General features: G+C 39.3%; 1 protein-coding gene across 1 annotated transcript; it reads left to right on the top strand.

Annotated features, from left to right (window-relative positions):
* Positions 1 to 984: 984 nt before the first annotated feature.
* Positions 985 to 16,536, top strand: spata6l (spermatogenesis associated 6-like; the record flags this gene model as incomplete). The annotated part of the gene is made up of 10 exons (XM_083937294.1): positions 985 to 1,032; positions 5,506 to 5,643; positions 5,856 to 5,904; positions 7,242 to 7,283; positions 7,841 to 7,965; positions 8,775 to 8,867; positions 10,006 to 10,272; positions 14,074 to 14,195; positions 15,096 to 15,189; positions 16,471 to 16,536. The coding sequence occupies 10 exons, from the start codon at positions 985 to 987 to the stop codon at positions 16,534 to 16,536; spliced, it is 1,044 nt and encodes a 347-aa protein (XP_083793420.1).
* Positions 16,537 to 18,411: the final 1,875 nt, after the last annotated feature.

The following is an 18,411-nucleotide window of genomic DNA, read 5'->3' on the forward strand; positions in this document are numbered from 1 at the left end:
TGTGACACGATGGGATATATATCTGATAATGTTTTTATGGCTACAAATTTTATAATTTATAAGACTAATGATAGTTTATATGAGTAATAGTATTAATAGCAGCAGGAAGCATCATGTAGGACCACGGCAGCAGGCACCACCACGATCAGCACAGACCTGAGAGACGACAAAGCACAAACAACTCCTGGGAATAAGTTGAATTAGTAACATGCATTGATGAGACATGAATGATACAGACAGAGAGGAGAGAAGGTCAAAGTATCAGGAGCAGTATTATCCCCCGGCAGACTAGGCCTATAGCAGCATCATTAAGCAGAACAAAATCAGCTTAGGCCCCTGTACATGCAGGCTCGAAGAGAAATTGAATGCTAATAACTACATAGCTAAGGGCTTACTACATTCAAGTATGACACTCTTCTGTCAGTCATCGTCTTAAACCCACAAATGATTCATCTGGTTCCTAGACTTGTTCCATAATTGCCAAACGCAAATGAATACCTAGGCTACCAATTGATGCACACAGTGACTTGGGGCCCACAGCTTTTCTTTGGCCCAGAGCCCCAGAGTGAGCTACTCTGGCCCTGCCTACAGGTAAAAAAGAAACTTAAATATGTCATCAAAAATTAATAGAGCAGTCAGTGACAAGCAGTTTTTAGGGATTAGATAATCTAATGCATTAGTGTTAATGTAGGCTATATAGCAGTGCAGGAAACTACGTTACAGACTAAGGTGAAACGTTATGGACAGACTGGTCATAGTAAATAAACTACGTGGTCAGGCAACGGACAACGCTTTCCGGAAAGATATAATTGGAGGTTGCCATAGCAACCGGGAAGTTGTAGTATCCTGGTAACAGGGCAAGGTGACTCTAAACCGAAGAAGAGTTGACTCGGCTGTACTGATACACATTTACCGTCAATGTTACTGAAGCTGCAGCTGAAGCAAACCCGGCGTTTCACCTCTGAGAGACACGCTTAAGAGCCAATGTCCCGGAAGGCCCTGAAAGTGGTGGCTGAGCTAAAGTTCCGAGCGGTAAGAGCTTCCTCCCTCTCAATGTCCTCACTGCGGTCTCTGTCATTTCAACATTTGTCTGCGACCCCAGTGTGTGACCAGTAACCAGACGTGTGTTAGCACCGGACTCAGAATGCTGTATGAGCTAGCCCACATTTCAACGAGGCCACGGCTTGACTCCCCTCACCGGTTCTCTGGCTCCCCACCAAGTGTTAGTGTGTGTTGGGAATGTATTACTGTTCACTCCAAAAGCTTCAGTGACACTTAGTCTTTTGTGCTATGTTACATTATTATTATTAGTCGATATGTAAAGCAATGATACATTTGAAGGGAAACATTTTTATTCTTCATTCTAAAGAACTCATTCAATACCTAAGTACATTTACTATTAAAAACCTTTTCTAATTGTATAATGCATGACTTGCTATGACGTGTCACGCTATAATGTCAAATGTCTTTTAAATACAGTCTCAGGGATATGTAGTAGGCCTATTAAATGTATTGCTTACTGTACATGTAAATGACTGAAAACTGATAAGGGGGGAAAAAATACCTGTTTCTGATAAGCCAGTCTCATCTTTGAAAGACATACTGCATGGCATTCATTAGGTCAGTGGTTCGCAAGTTGTGTCCATGACGAACCACCTCAGAAACCACCAGGCTCTCTCCAGTCCCACCACTAGGACCAGTGTTCAAATACAGCAGCGTAGGCTGACACTCTTCTGCTACGGACAGGATAATTTGTTGAGGGTTTATTCCTAATCAGAAGATCATTTATTGAAGGTTTATTCCTAATCAGAAGATTCTTTATTGAAGGTTTATTCCTAATCAGAAGATCATTTATTGAAGTCCTCAAAGCAATTTCAGTCAAAAACAACTGGACTGGTTGTTTGACAACCAGTCCAGTTGTTTTTGACTGAAATTGCTTTGAGGATAACGATGACCTGGACGAATGAGAACATTCACACATTTATTGAAGGTTTATTCCTAATCAGAAGATTCTTTATTGAAGGTTTATTCCTAATCAGAAGATTCTTTATTGAAGGTTTATTCCTAATCAGAAGATCATTTATTGAAGGTTTATTCCTAATCAGAAGATCATTTATTGAAGGTTTATTCCTAATCAGAAGATCATTTATTGAAGGTTTATTCCTAATCAGAAGATTATTTATTGTTGACTGTCTTCAGCCACTGTCACATTGTATGAAGAACATCAGAACTAACATGTCAGAGTTTCCAAATCAATCGTTCTGCTTTCTATCTAGCCATAACAGTTTGGCTCATGACTCATGAACATGACTCTGTAACAGGCTGATATTGAAACAAAAATATGATTGTAAATGCTGAACTTATTTAAAGTTACATTTTAAGGATCTTTAAAGCTTATTCATTTAGAAATTCATGTTTTCTTTTTCCTGACTTCACCTTCCACCAGAGAGAGCTTAAGTACCACCAGTTGTACAAGTAGCACAGTTTGGGAACCAGTCACTTAGGCGACACGTGTAAACATGATTATATATCTGTATATATTATATAATACTTATATATCTGTTCAACTACAGACTTCTCCAATCAGTGAAAAATGGGGCCAACTATGAAAATATGCATCATTGATATATTAATATGAACTAAAGCCTTTAGGTGTAGTACAGTACTGTAGTGCATATCAATGAGACTAAAATCCAATTCAGTTCAAACAGCACATTTGACTGAGAATGGGTGTATTTAGCTACACCCTAATCTAAGTCTTGTGGAAGCATAACATTTTCAGGACACTGTTTTGATTCCAACAAAAAGGGAAGGTTATGATGAGGAACAAAATACCACGTGTATGGTATTTTCAAGATTCAAGATTCAAGAAGCTTTATTTATCCCGAGAGAAATTATTGTGCAACAGTTTCGATACAAAGGCGGAAAAGGATCAGAGTAACAATAAGCATAAACATAAATCAAATCAAAATAAAGCTAACGTAAAATAAATCAAGCAATTAACTAAGTGTGACAGAGTGCAACAGACATCGTGGTTAAGCGTAGGTTTATACAATATACAACAATACGCACTGTGCAGTTTAGCAGCAGATTGAAATAAAATAAGTACAAACTAAATAAGTGAGAAGGAGCGATAAGTTATAAGTGTTAGAAATGTAGCAGCATTTCCTACAGAACTAAGTGACAGTATGGCACAGTGGAGTGTAGCAGCATTTCATACTGAAGTAAGTTACGGTAAGTTACAGTAAACCGCAGTGAAATGAAGCAGCATGTCCTAAAGCACAGTAAGTGTAGCAGCAGATAGTTACAGTACCATTAATAAATAAATAAAGTGATGTAGTGGTGATATAAAGTGACAGTGTAAAGTGTAGCAGCAGTAAGTTACAGTACCACAAAATAAAGTGAAGTAGTGGGGATATAAAGTGACAGTGTAAAGTGTAGCAGCAGTAAGTTACAGTACCACAAAATAAAGTGAAGTAGTGGGGATATAAAGTGACAGTGTAAAGTGTAGCAGCAGTAAGTTACAGTACCACAAAATAAAGTGAAGTAGTGGTGGTACTAAGTGACAGTGTAAAGTGTAGCAGCAGTAAGTTACAGGCTGTAATGATAAAGCAGAGCATTTCATCTGCCCAAGCACCTACTGTTTTTCCTGAAAAGTATAACTATCCCGTATCCTGTGTGAGCTGGAGAGTGTTATGGAAATATGTGGGAACAGGAAAAGTGAAAGCCCTCATCCAAACAAAAAAGCCCCAAACTGTAAGTAGTAGCTCATTGCTCAATTTTACGAGTGACAGCAGGAGTATCTAATTCAATTCAATTCAATTCAATTGTATTTATAGTGTCAAATCATAACAAAAGTTATCTCAGGACACTTTACAGAGTAGGTAAAGACCACACTCTATGACTTATTTATGATTTACATAGACCCAACAATTCCTCCGTCGAGTACAGTGGCAACGAGAACCTTCCCTATAACAGACAGGAACGTGGGACAGACCCAGCTCTGTGGAGGACGGCCATCTGTCTGCACCGGTTGGGTAGGACGAAAAGGAGAGAGAAAGATAGAAAAGACTCACAGATGGACAGAGAGAGACAGACAGACACACTTCCAGAGATGCAAGCAACCAAAGCGTAACAGTAACTATAATAATATCTATAGTAATGTGAATATGACTTATATGTTATGGCAGTTAATACAGCAGAAAAGTGGAAACAAGCATATCTAAGGTGATGGATTATAAAAATGATAGTAATTATGGTGGCAAACATGATCAATGTTGAGTAGTGGCAATAGCAGCTACGATACAGCGAGACATACCACTGATGGTGTTTTTATAGCTACAAATGTTATAATTTATAAACTGATGATAGTTTATATGAGTAACAGTGATAATAGCAGCAGGAAGCGTCATGCAGGACCACGGCAGCAGGCACCACCACCATCAGCAGAGACCTGCGAGACGACAAAGGACAAACAACTTCGGGGAAGAAGTTGATTTAGTAACATGCATTGATGAGACATGAATGACACAGGCAGAGAGGAGAAAACCTCAGAGTATCAGGAAAAGTATTCTCCCCCGGCAGACTAGGCCTATAGCAGCATAATTAAGCAGAGCAAAATCAGCTTAAAGAATAACAACATTGTTAAGGGATTGTAAGCCCTAGCTGCAAGCTTTATCAAAAAGGAAAGTTTTAAGTTTACTCTTACATCTGAACATGGTAATATGTTTCATGGGCAAACTTTTTAAATTAAAGTGTAATTCCGGCGCAAAGTCTTCCCATGGTCTTTTTCAGCACTTCCATACATCAAATAAGCCATCGGGACAACAACTATTAACTATTAACGGAGAAATCCAGGAGAGTAGCACCAAACCTTTGCACTGGAATAATCAGAGTCCCTAACGAAGCACCAATGGGCTCCTTCCTTTGGGATTGACTTTGGTAATCCACTTGAACGGACTTTACTATAGGAGCTGGTACAGGAGCCAGTAGGTAAGTCCTTAAAACACTCTTTTAATAAACTCTGGGTTCACTAACTATGCTGTTGGTGCTTTGTTTTCTGTGTAGGGAGTCTGTTATTTTCAGCAGTATTAATGGTTAAAAAAGACATTTTAATGCCTTCACCATACTGCCCCGAGCTAATCAGTGTTAGCCACGTCCGACTGTTAGCGACTCTCCCGGATTTCTCTGTTAATAGTTTATACAAAAAAACTGTCTTGATGGTTTATTTGATGTACGTACAGTAAGTGCCGAAAAAGACCATGGGAGGATTTTGCACCAGAATAACACTTTAAGGGGGGATTCTGTTAGTTGAAGGAAAGGTAAAGTTGAGTTGGTTGATTACCCATATAAAAGACCTGACAGTGTGGAATAATCATTTGATTTTTCCATAAAATAAAATAAAGAGGCATATGAGACTTTTGTCGTGACATTTGACTTTTATCACCCTCCACTCGCACACACACATTTGACTTTTATCATCATACTAATATATGATCCTTTCAGGTTTCTTGTCCTGGAGTTCATCTGCCAGCCAAGGATGATATCTACCTTAGCATGTGCTTCATGGGCCAGTACCGTCAGTCTGAGTGTCTCCCTGCCATCTTCCCTCTGCTGTTTTATGAGAAGATGACCTTTGAAAAGGTAAGTCTTTACTTATCATCCATCTGAAAGAAAATATCTATGATGAAGTGAGGCTTGAATCATCTAAATGAAAATAGCTAATGTGATCGGTAAATCTTATTAATGCCATAAATAACCTTGACATGACTGTACAACACTTACCCGTAATAACGCCCATAAATAGTACACAAATAAATATTTTAAAGAAGCATAAATATTTTGTTTCTGTCCAGATTTTCAGGCATGCAGTTGATCCTGGAGACATCACTGTAATGCTTGAGTGTAAGTTACCTAATTTTAGTTATATAAGACAGTCATAGTGTCCGTGGCAGATATTGTATTACATAATGTTGTTTTTCATTAATGAGAGCCATCAGCTTCCAATCACATGTCATATTTACCTGCAGTCCTGGAAATAAATATAATGACATAATTATGGTATCCATAATCCTCAAAAGAAGGAAACCTCCTTTATGAATACATTTGTTTTCTTAGGTGCCTCCGTCATTAAAACTGCAATGCATTTGTTTGAACAAAGCGCCATTAAATCCAATATAATATCTCTATAGGGAACTAGAACCCAGGGGAATTCTGGGATCAGCCCTTTAGGGGGGCTCAGCCTCTAATGAGAATTGTGTCATTTGCCAAAGTGAAAGAGGTTGAATACTTCTGCAAGCAGCATATTTACCACAGCATTGAGGAACACCATAGAACAATCCATGCTGTGATTAGGTATCAAAAACTTTTGATATTTGGAGATTTCTACGCTTCAATTCAATTCAATTCAATTTTATTTATAGTGCCAAATCATAACAAAAGTTATCTCAGGACACTTTACAGAGTAGGTATAGACCACACTCTATGACTTATTTATGATTTACATAGACCCAACAATTCCCCCGTAGAGTACGGTGGCAACGAAAACCTTCCCTATAACAGGCAGGAACGTCAGACAGACCCAGCTCTGTAGAGGACGGCCATCTGTCTGCACCGGTTGGGGAGGAAGAAAAGGAGAGAGAAAGATAGAAAGACAAAGACAGACAAAAGACAGAGAGACAGACACACTTCCAGAGATGCAAGCAACCAAAGCGTAACAGTAACTATAATAATATCTATAGTAATGTGAATATGACTTATATGTTATGGCAGTTAATACAGCAGAAAAGTGGAAACAAGCACATCTATGGTGATAGAATATGAAAATGATAGTAATTATGGCAAACATGATCAATGTTGAGTAGCGGCAATAGCAGCTATGGTACAGCAAGACATACCACTTATGGCGTTTTTATGGCTACAAATTTTATAATTTATAAGACTAGTGACAGTATATATGATTAATAGTTATAGAAGTAGCAGGGAGCGTCATGCAGGATCACGGCAGCAGGCATCACCACGATCAGCAGAGACCTGCGAGACGACAAAGCACGGAGAATTTTATTTTTCAGTGATTGGATAGTGGATGGCACTTGTGTTGAGTAAACTGCTCAGAAACCCCCTAACTCTCAGTACACCTAGGAAAAGGGAGGCTATCATCATCACACATGAATACAAACTTGAGTTTCAGACCCATGTATGCATCTGTGGATCTTTCTCAACTCGATACCTTTTGTCTTCAGATGAGACGGTTGCCATTGAACTGGTGCAGCTGATGCCTCCAGGTGAGGTTACTTTTGCTTTGTGTTTTATTTTATTTTACTGAAGCTTCTCTTTCCTGTCTGCACACAAGGATGTTGAAGCATTCCTCAAAGGGGAGACACGACAGGCAAAACCATAATTGTTTCATGCATTTTTAAATGTCTTCTTTCAGACTGTTGGGAAGAAACATGTAAAATACATGTTTAGGTGTTTATTTTTACTACAATTTGTCTGTTTGTATCTCTAAATGTTTCTTAAATTCAGAAAACTTGTAATACAAACAATTATTGTCTTAATTTAGGTAATACACTGGGGAAGTTTCATGGAGATATGTATTCATTTTACTATTTTTTAAGGTTGTTGCCAGTATTTAGGATTCATGGAGTGACATAAGGTTTCAAAAACCTTTTTTAAAATAAATGAATAAATATATATAAAACAATTTTATAAAACTTGTAATACAAAAACAATATTTGTCTTAATGTCAGCAATCAACTGGGGAAGTTTCAGGGTGATATTTATTAGTTAAACATTTCTACCATTCACCTGTGCCTCCCCTAAAGTGTGTCTGTGTTTGCAGTGGCCGATACTCTGGCCTGCTTTGAAGAAGATGCTCGCCGTTTCTTATTCCCAGAGCCCAAACTGGTTCCCTCCTCTTCTGGAGTGGATCGAGAGGTTCTGATGACCCGAGCACATCACTTTCCAGTAGGTCAAAGCCTTTGACACTGTAAAGTGTATAAAAATGTTGTCAGCATGTGGCTTAAAGGTGCTATGTATAGCCTTTTCAAACTTTCTGTTTCTACTGCGTGGTATGGCACTGTTCTATTGCTCACTATTTTCTGATTGTTTCACAGCAATTACGTTTAAAGCACAAATACACACTAACACCCACGCTGACACCCACACACATCCCTGTCTACCTCAAAATACGGTAATAAGAAAAAAGAAAATCCAGGCAGAGGGCAGGTTCACTGCAGATACAAACATCACCACACTCTTCTAGTGGGTCAGAAGTGATGATTGAGAGGGAGTTTAAACATTATTTTTAAGATACTAAATAGACTTAATAGTTTTTGGAATACTGCATATTACACCATTATAAAGTCAAGCTACTGTCAATAGAGACTGCAATTTTTGTATTCACTCAACCCAGATTTGAAAAAATGTCGGCTCACAAAACTATGCCATACACTACACCGTATGCAGTACAATTAGCAAGCATTCAGTAAGTGTCATGTTGAAAATTATGTTCTGGCAGTTTCTCCCACTGTCGCTTTAGGGTATCTGCAGTGGAAAATGAAAAGAAAAAGGACCTGTACCAAAAGTGAATCAAGTCGAGCTGAACCATGCATTGGAAATCAGGAAATGGATACATTACATTAAATTACATTCATCTTTAGACATTATCACATTTTCTGGTCTTGGCCACAGTAGCACGGAAATATAAAAAAGTGTGATCTTTGCAGTTTGATGTGATTATGCTACACATTTTCTCTCTGCTCTCTTTTGCCCAGGGTATTGCTCCGAGGTTAGAGTTCTCTACCAAAACAACCATCATTGAGTGCTCAGCTGATGCAGAGATCAACATTTACCCCAATGTACTCATGGTAAAGATTATATTACATGTCTCAAAATGTATGTAGATGATATATAATAAATCAGACTGTGTCCTACGATATCTGTGGAGACAACATTAACTGGCTCCTTAAATTCAAAGTGTGACCTTTTTTTAAGTAATACTGATAACAATTATACATTTTTTTAGCATTTTTAATGTAAAGCACAAGATTAGTAACCTGACTCCTCCAGATGGATTGATTCTCATTGTCTCAGCATATCCATGTGTGAACGTTTGGAGATCTTTGGGGAAGGGGAGAAAATACTGGTTGCTGATTGGATAAACCATCTGTCTATCACCAACATACGGGCCGAATCAACGAATTAGATCAACGAAGCATATGATATACTAACAGCGTCGAAGCAAAGCTCAGAAAGTAAACAACATGTCAGTAAAAGATATTTGCCGTTTGTGTAACGTGAATTTACGGATCAAAGGCCCAATTTCAGGAGCCCGGTCAATACTCAACAGAAGGATCCAGAGAAAATAGAGTTAGTGAGCAGCTTGCTCCATAGCTGCTCATCTCATCCGTGGAAGCCTCCATGTTGTTTACACTGAACAGTCTCTTCTCGTTTCATCACTTAAATCCTCCTCGAAACCAGTGCTGATTGGTTCGGTCGCTGGTCAAACTCCAAATTTTCTCAGCTGCACATTACCAGTTTGATCTGAGAGTAAAATACAATGGCTCAGGATGGACTCACAAGGTTATACGATTAGTAGTAATACAACAGTACACAAAATCAGGCAAAAAAGAATAAGCCCCATGCCTTTTACTATGAATCTGTTTACTTTTTCAACTCCTGACAATATCAAAAGTATGCTGAATTAGCTTTTAGCAGTTCCTATTTGCAGTGTACCCATGCAGTACCTAATACACATGAATGGTAAAAGTGGCTTAATTTGTCCAGTCTAGCTATTAAATATTAAACAAGAAAAAGGATTTAATTTTGGAGATGAGTATTAACTGCAGAAAGCATGGTTAGACAACTACCTAGGCCTGCAACTCAAAATGAATATTTGAATTAAATGTAACACCTATGGTTCTAACATAGGCAGCCAGAAAGCCCAGCCCCTGTTTTACGTTAAGGCTGTAGATCGTTGTGAGACATCCACTCTTTTGTTTCCAGAGGCCAGTGATGAAAAGGAACAGGAAACACTCTAGCAGACCCAGGAGCTCCTCTCCTCAGATGAAACAACCTCAAACCTTTGGGAGGAGACGAGGTGGCAGGACGTACAGAGAAAAACACAGAAGCACCAGGTCACCGTCACACATTCCCAGATCCCAGTCCCTGTCCCCTCCAAGAGCTGGAAACACACAGCGCCTGGCTTTGCTCAGCATGGACTCTGCATCTCCCGGCCCGGCTGACTGGGACGCGACTAGCTCCACCCAGCCCGTAAGCAAAAACAGCACATTTTTATTCCAAAATAAACTATAGACATTGAAAAACTGGCCATCATTTCCAGCCACCAGATGGCAGAGAAGAGCTAAGTTAGGTACATCTCCACACAGCAGTGATTATATAGTGCATCTTGTATCTGATAGATATCACTCCCACCTCTCTCCTCTCTAATGTCCACTAAAATATAAACATAAACAACTGTAAACGTATCCAAGCAAATGTTGATTTAACTTTCATTTTTACAGTGCACAAACCTCACTCAGTCTTTCATGTCACCTAACCAAAAGCAGCTATGTGGCTGTGTAATGAAAGCATGGTGCAAGTGTCAACAACCATGCGAACCTATTTGTGTTGTGGAACCCACCTGTTAGTTGTGACAAGGGATTAATGAGGCATTTATTAGCCCTCTGTCTTGAATCCTTAACTGTGTTTTCTTTCAGAAAAGACATCACTTGACGTGGGAGTGTTCCGTAGCTGTTCTAGGACAGTTTATATGGTTTATAGCTAGGGGCTATGCCTTTCTTTTCACCTAATATTTCTTCTCCATTAGCTACCAGCAGTTCCTGTTTGCAGAATGACTGGTGTGTTCTGGTTTGACTGAGTTATGACTTTAAGAAGAGGATGAGATGTTTGACACAAACTTCTTTGGTTGGACCCAAGCAGCCCATTTGACTGTTGTCAGATGATCGAATGGGAATGATCAGTTGTTTATAGCTACTGTGTGAGGCGATATGGTCCTGCTATAGCTCCTCACTTAAAACTGCTTAACCGTTGGAGTCCTTTTAATAGTAGTCAGTCCACAAACAGTTCTAAGCAACCAAGTAAGTCGGGGAAGGTCTCATTTTTTAAGATACATTACAACATGTTCATCCATTGGCCATAAACAATTATAAATACATGTAAAAAAAGTTACACATAGAACCTTTAACATAATAATATCTATCTAGCCAGCTAATACTAGCTGAATTTTGCCACTATAAGCTACAGGTCATATAAGACCAATTAAGGCTAGCCTGAACAGCAAAACAGTGTATTGGTTCGAAGAAGGTTGCGTTTGATTAGTTATAAATTGAACTTTTAATTTGTAAGAACATTGTTTTATTTATAAACGATGAAAGTAACTGATCATTTCTGATCACTCGAGTAGTCCTTCAAATTAACACGATTGGTAAACAACGACACTCAAGTTTTTTTGTGAACACCTCTTTATTCTGCGCTTGACCTGAGACATAAAGACCTTTGGAACCGGCTCCTCATCTCACCATCAGAGAAGTTGTGTGACCTTCATAACAGGGTAACTGTGAAAGGCCCAGATGATATGGAGGGAAAGAAGTGACGTTCAGGGCCGCAGCATCGAGGCACTGAACACCCTCTTCAGGAGGACTAGTTTGAAAATGTTGATGTCAACGAGCTAGAAGCTTGTTTCAGTGAGCCATGCATTGGTGCTCAGAAAAACCCACTGCAGTAGTGGAAGTCCAACAGACACAAAAGTGAGTGTTGTGTCTGTGGCAGCAGCTGCTGAAACCGGCCACCTCTGTGCCAGAGGAGCACCTGTTCTCCACAGCTGACTGATCATTAACAGAATGAAAACAAGGATTTAATCACATTTTTGTAAGGAAACAATGTTTTGAAGTAGTGGTTGTGAAAAATCAATCCTTAAAGGGGAACAGTGATTGTTTTGATTGAGAATCAGCATTAGGTGTTGGGTAGGCTGTATTGCTGTGCATCATTATTCCTGCAGGATGATGCGTTGAGTTCTAAAAATAGATTTAGAAAAAACAAGTACTCGATTGGCCCTCAAGGAATTGATGTGATCCCTCGATCTTGGAATTACCTAATTGTGCCCATCCCTATTATTATATACCTGTATATACATTATAGCCGAGAAATCCCGTGCTAAAATCAAGTGAAGCACACAGTAAGTGGCGCTTTTTACGTCGTTTCCCTTCTCTCTTGGGACCTCCTATCAGTATGGAGTGCCGAACAGTGTCGACTGTATGGCATCAGTAGATTGGCAGCTCTCACCTGCCGGATGCAGCATGATGCCATACAGTCGACACTGTTCGGTTTCTAAAGGAGCTCTGGAAGATGAAATCTTACTGCCAAATCGGCCGCTAGAAACAACAAATCTCCAATTTTATGGAATACAACTTTAAAGTTAAAGATAATGTTTCTGATTTTGTAGCTGTAGCATCCAATTCTGTTTCCTCCTATTTGTTTTTTAAATATTATTTTTTGGCAGTTTTTCTAGCCTTTTTATTACAGAGGAGAGGACAGATATGAAATGGGGTGAGAGAGAGGGGGAGACTATACTGATGTATAACAGTTGTATTAAGTCTTGAATCAATGAAGTGAGAGGACATTTTGGAGTGGTAAGTGATATTGTATACCAGATATTGGAATCACAAAGTCTGTATTAAAAATAATATTCCACAACTTCTTTCTAAAGAGAAAATGCCTTTTGTGCTGCTCGCTGTTGCTAATTACTATCTTATCGTTAGTCACTAGTATCCAGCCATTTTAGGAAACATTTATTTGTTATTTAGAACAACTTCTATATGTGTCCTATTTTCTTATCACAACAAAATTATCCAACCTCTTTGCCAAGACAACCACAGCCCTGGTTGTGTACACCCTGTAGCAGATTGACCTGCAGGCCTGCTCACTGTATCATCATTCTCCTGTGTGTAGATGCTGGCTTCGTGGCCTGGAGCAAGTCGGTCTGCCTCGCCCCACCACTCTGCACTGTTTACCACCTCCTCTTCACCTTTGACCAGGTCTTCATGCGTAGGTAGTAATCCTCATATAATGCTGTCATGATGCTACTAAACATTGATTACACTGTCAAACAACTTACCATCAGAGCTTGTAAAGTTTAGTGTTATTGTTATACTGCCCTGTTTACGCGACTGTACCAGGCTGTTAGTTTGCTGACGAAAACCCACTCACAGTCAAATTTCTATCAACCACCCCCCCTGGATAATCCCCTCTTTTGCTGTTTCAGTGAGAACTGGCAGAAGGAAATCTGTATCCAATGGTTTGGTAGGAACACATTATTTTCTTGCTCTTTGGCATGAACAGGACGTTATTGGGTTTACCAGATAAAGTACAGAACTGGAGTAAGGACGTGGTTAGCCTAGCATAGCATATGAGAGCAAGATAGAACAGTTAGCCTGGACACATTTAAATATACACCCACCAACACCTTTAAAGCTCATTGATTAAAGGTAGTTGGTAGTTGTATTTTTGAACTTTGGACAGATCCAAGCTGGTGGTTTCCGTCTGCTTCCCATGTATTAACTCCATCTCTGTGCTTAAAGTCACAGACATACAATTGATATCATTTTTCTTATCTCACTCTGGGAAAGAAATCAAATTTCCAAACAAGTTGAAGTATTCCTTAAAGGCACAATCTGGGACTTTACAATACAGGATTGGAACCTGTGACTCCCAGCCTATTTGACAGTTTTAAAAAATACTTACCTAACACTACAAAATCAAAATATGTTTGTGACGAAGGTTTACATGGTTATACAAAGGCCTAAATTTGAATTATGATCAGTTCCTCAACTGATCATAATTCAAATTTAGGCACATAAAAACACAGATTGGCTATTTGTAGTTCAACCTCTTTAATCAAGTGTCTAAATATATCATACACTTAGGTCAAAACATACTGATTGAGTCTTTAATAACTGCAATTGAGACTAGCATTAGACTAGAAAGACTAGAAATGAATCAGTTGTTGAGGTGTAATGAAAGAAGAAAATTACTCCTTTCTGCTTCCATTGGCAGGTTGGAGGGATATCAGAAGACGACTCCAGCTCTTCAGAAACAAATTACCCTCTTGACTATCATCAAGGTCCTGACCCTTCAGGACTGTGGCGATCTTACAGGGAACAGGCCAGGCACAGCAGGTCCTCTTCTTAACTAGTTTTAAATATTGACATCCAGTATAATTACCTAATTATATGCACCTCATTGAAAAGGAAGAAAATATCATTCAAAATAAGATATGATTCATCAAACACCAATAACTGCACAAGTTGTGATATTTAGTTTTCCTACTTTTGATGAAGTTAAACGTGCAGTCGACAACATTTGTTTGATCATATTCACTGAAGCCGACACTCTGCTCAGATAGAACAACATAAATCATCTGGTTTAAGAAAAAAAACGCGCCTCTACGTGCACGTAGAGCCTGTTGTTTGTTTCGCCAAAATCCACCGCGCCTGTATCATTCTGTCCACTCAATTCACAGTTTGTGCACACGCCACAGCTCCCCCCTCCCGCTCACGCATGTCACATGGACACGCCTCAAGCTAGGCATACGCTAAATGATGTTAGAAGTTGCTAACTATGAGTAAGTTAGCCAGCCTTCCTCCATGTAGCGTGTACCCCATGCTGTTTAGCAATGAGAGAAGAGACGGACGTGTTCACAGGAATCTGGTGCACGCGCACTGACGAGCACTCGATGGGAGGGAGCAGAGGAGCTCGGTAGTAGAGGGGAGGGGCGTGAGAGTCATAAACATTCAAAATTTGACTGAGTCAACTCCATCTGCCAGACTTGCAGATTAAGCTAGCAGTTTCCCTTTTTTCATTTTTTTCTGCTAAGCTAGGCTAAGCTAGGCTAAACATATCATGGACTGAAAATATCTGTGTTGCACAGATATTACATGGATGTCATACTTCTCGTCTGTCTTTGAGTTTCAGTGCAAATAAGTGTATGCAGCTGACACTGCAATGAAGCAAGTAATAATGACAGATAAACAATGCCACTCAAGCTACAATTCCCTGATTGTTGATATGATGTTCAGGTCTGAGTCCAGCTCTCACAGAGAATGGGAAGAGGTCCAAGAGCGCATTCGAGGACTCCTTACAACACCAAAAGCTGTACGTCGACTTGCCTATGTAAGTCATACATAACATTAGACTATGTGAGATATCACAGCCTAAGTACGTGTTTCAGTCTGGTGTTAGACTCCTTGGCATTTATACAGGCTTACCAGATGTACAGTGCTTGGATAAATCTGGTGGGGGGCTGAAAACGATTGTGATTGGTTGAAAAAAATACAAACAGGCCAGAGTGTTTTTTCTGTGTCATGAATGATAAGACAGTGTAACCAGAGCATACTGCAGTGCTGGAGTATGGTCCGGCAACGCAAGACCATACAGACTATCTGTCAGTTTGGGTTCAGTTGTAGACAGTTGTTTAATAGGAATATCAGCTTATTTTGCCGTACTGGCCACTCGATTCACTTTTCCTAGACCTTTTCAAAGATATATAACATGAACATTCTAAATGTGGCCTAGTTTATTTCCTGTTGCAGTTCATGTGAATGACTGACAGGAAGTTAACAAGGACCAAGGCTGTTGCCTAGCAATGGAATTCTGTTGAAAAGGTCTATATTGATTTCATATGTCAGTTAAGAACCTCCCTTTTTTCTAATCTGCTTCTCTTTTAATTTGATGCTAATGCAAACTTAAAACTTCCTCCATGACTGTTTCTGTAATGTTGGAATTAATACCATGTAATTTACCATGTCAACTCTAATTTCTAACTAACAGCTATCACTCTGTTTTTTACATTATTATAATACAGGCTTTAATTATAAAATTCAGTGCAAAGAAGATTTTGCCAAATAGACAAGATTCTCCTTTGTAATGTATTTTTGAAGGCAAGACGGTAGAGCGAAATACTGTAGTTCAGTTCAATTTCCTATCAGAATAGTAGTCCCCTAATAGTGGCAAACGTGTTCAGATGTTCACCGTTGTGCGGTAGCTAATGAGAGGACAGACTCACAAAAGTGCCTCCATTAAATACACAAGTGCTACGTTATATTTAAAAGTCTGCGCAAATTAGAAGAAAAAGATTGAGAAGTAGATGACTAAAGGGATGTTAATAGATGCAGCTAGCGTAGCAGAGGGTTGCCCAGACAGTTGGTATTCCTGGTGAGTTTTTATACATTTTATTTAGTAGTAGCATTGTAGCAATGGCAACTAGCTAATTTCTAGCAATACTGTACATATCTTTCTACAATCCATGATGTGCAAAGATATGAGAGAAAACACTGCTGGTAAGTAACTAAACGCAACTTTTTAAGTGGTGAAGTGTTTGATTGGGGTATTGTTATGTCATGTTATGGTGACAAAGTTCTGCTTGGTATCTGCTGCACTGTTATTGTGTTTTAGGGGGCCACACACTCTGAGGTAGACGAGGTTTTAGCCAGGAGGTCTATCTCTCCAGGTCCACCATGATGACCTGTCCAGGTTCTGGAAAGGTGAGGTGGACCTGCTCTATGTCTCCACAAGTTTCGCTTTTCAGTGTTCAAAGTCTTACAATCCCTTTGTTAACCCCTCCTGACTTTTAAAACCCCTTTTTTACTGACTCTCATCTGACAAACACACTTAAAACACAGATAAGTCCTACCACAGAGCAGCAATCAGGTCAGGTTTTCACAACATCCTGCTTAAGATAAATAATCATTAAATGGTAACTAGGAACCTTTGTCTTCATGCAATGAACTATCTAATAAACTATATGGTTTGTTCACACTGACCTCGTTGCAAGCAGGCAAGTCAAGTCAAAGATGTGAGTTAGTGGCGGGTGACGCAAATTATGTGAAATTTGCATCACGGTGTATCCACGCGAAATATTGAAATATTTCAACTTCAGTAAGATATCTGCAACACTGCCACGAAACCCTATCAGTTTTCAGATGTTGTTAAATTAGAATTGGAGGAACGAATTAGGGCACCCAGAGCTGTATCGTTGCTCATATTTGTACAGAAACCAGGTGAAAAGAGAATTTTCTTGGAGGGATATAGGAAGTTGGACTACCTGGTAAGTTCTGAAATGATGTGCTTGTTACTTATTTTTTTTGATGGAGCAGCTACTAGCATAGCCCCGATCAATCAGAACTGTATTCAGAGAACAAGCATTTAAACAGGTGTTTGCTTGTTGTCTAGCAGACATTTCTGATGCAGAATTAATTCACACTTTTTACAAAATTCCATCTTTTGCTGTTAACAAAATCTGTACATCAAGTGCTGGAATCTGGAGTCATACAGACAGAAGACGGGAAAAATAATCGAGCTGCTTTTGTCAATAAACTATGTTTATTTGGCGACGCCCGTTACCATGGTAATAGCAAGTGCGGTTAAGAATGCTACTACAGCTCCCTGAATTCTGGGGGCAACAAACACTCTTTAAACAGGTCAATTCTCAGAAATACATCAGAAGACTAACTTATTGCAGCAGAAAAAGCCAACTACAGTATATAGCATCAGAAAATAAGTTTGAACTCACAAAAATGGTAAGGTTTAAAACATTTCTTCTTGAGGGCAGATACAAGACTAAACCTACTGTTCACTCACTGTATTACACTGCACTGCCAAGTTAGGAGCATCTTTCAGCATCTGAGGCACCAAAGCTGCAAAAAAGACCAAACTTTCATGTGACTTTTCCCCCCCCCTCTCCTTTAGGGAAAGAGACTGTCACCAATTAAGTCTTCAGATGTCAAGACTCTTCTGATATGTGTGTGCGTGTGTGTTTGTACAGGGATGTATTTCACTGCAGTACTTTGATAGATGTACACAAACACTGTATTAATGTATGGCAAAACAATGTGTTTTATGTTAAAATAAACCTTTTATAATTGAAACTTATTGTTGTATCTTAGTTTGAACTCAGGAGAGGTAGTAGACTAGTATGAGTCTGACATCACAAGTCCCTATCCCGTTAATCAAGCTGACATTGTCGAGTCCTTAGGTAAAGCCACAGAAGGTTGTTAAAAGCGAACTGTGTCTATGGCGATGCAGCTCAGTGCGAACTACGGTCATATATCAGAGAAATAGCTGCTCTCTATGACTGCGAGACATTAAGCATGGGCTCTTTCAGGAACATTGTGATCCATTGCAGAATGGCTGCTGGAACTCTATTTTGGTGTGATAAGCAGTCGACCTATTTGGCCTCAGTGGCAGTGCACATTTAACAGGATTCCTTAAATATTTCTGTAAATAACAGAGTTTGGAACTAGCAGGGACATTGACAATGACTTTTCTTGGGCCCTGGTCGGTCTGCTGTAGCAGCCATTTTGATGCTTTTCAACACTTTTGTTACGGGCCTACTGA

The sequence above is a fragment of the Echiichthys vipera genome (assembly GCF_963691815.1).
Source record: "Echiichthys vipera genome assembly, chromosome: 22".
Taxonomy (NCBI): Eukaryota; Metazoa; Chordata; class Actinopteri; order Perciformes; family Trachinidae; genus Echiichthys; species Echiichthys vipera.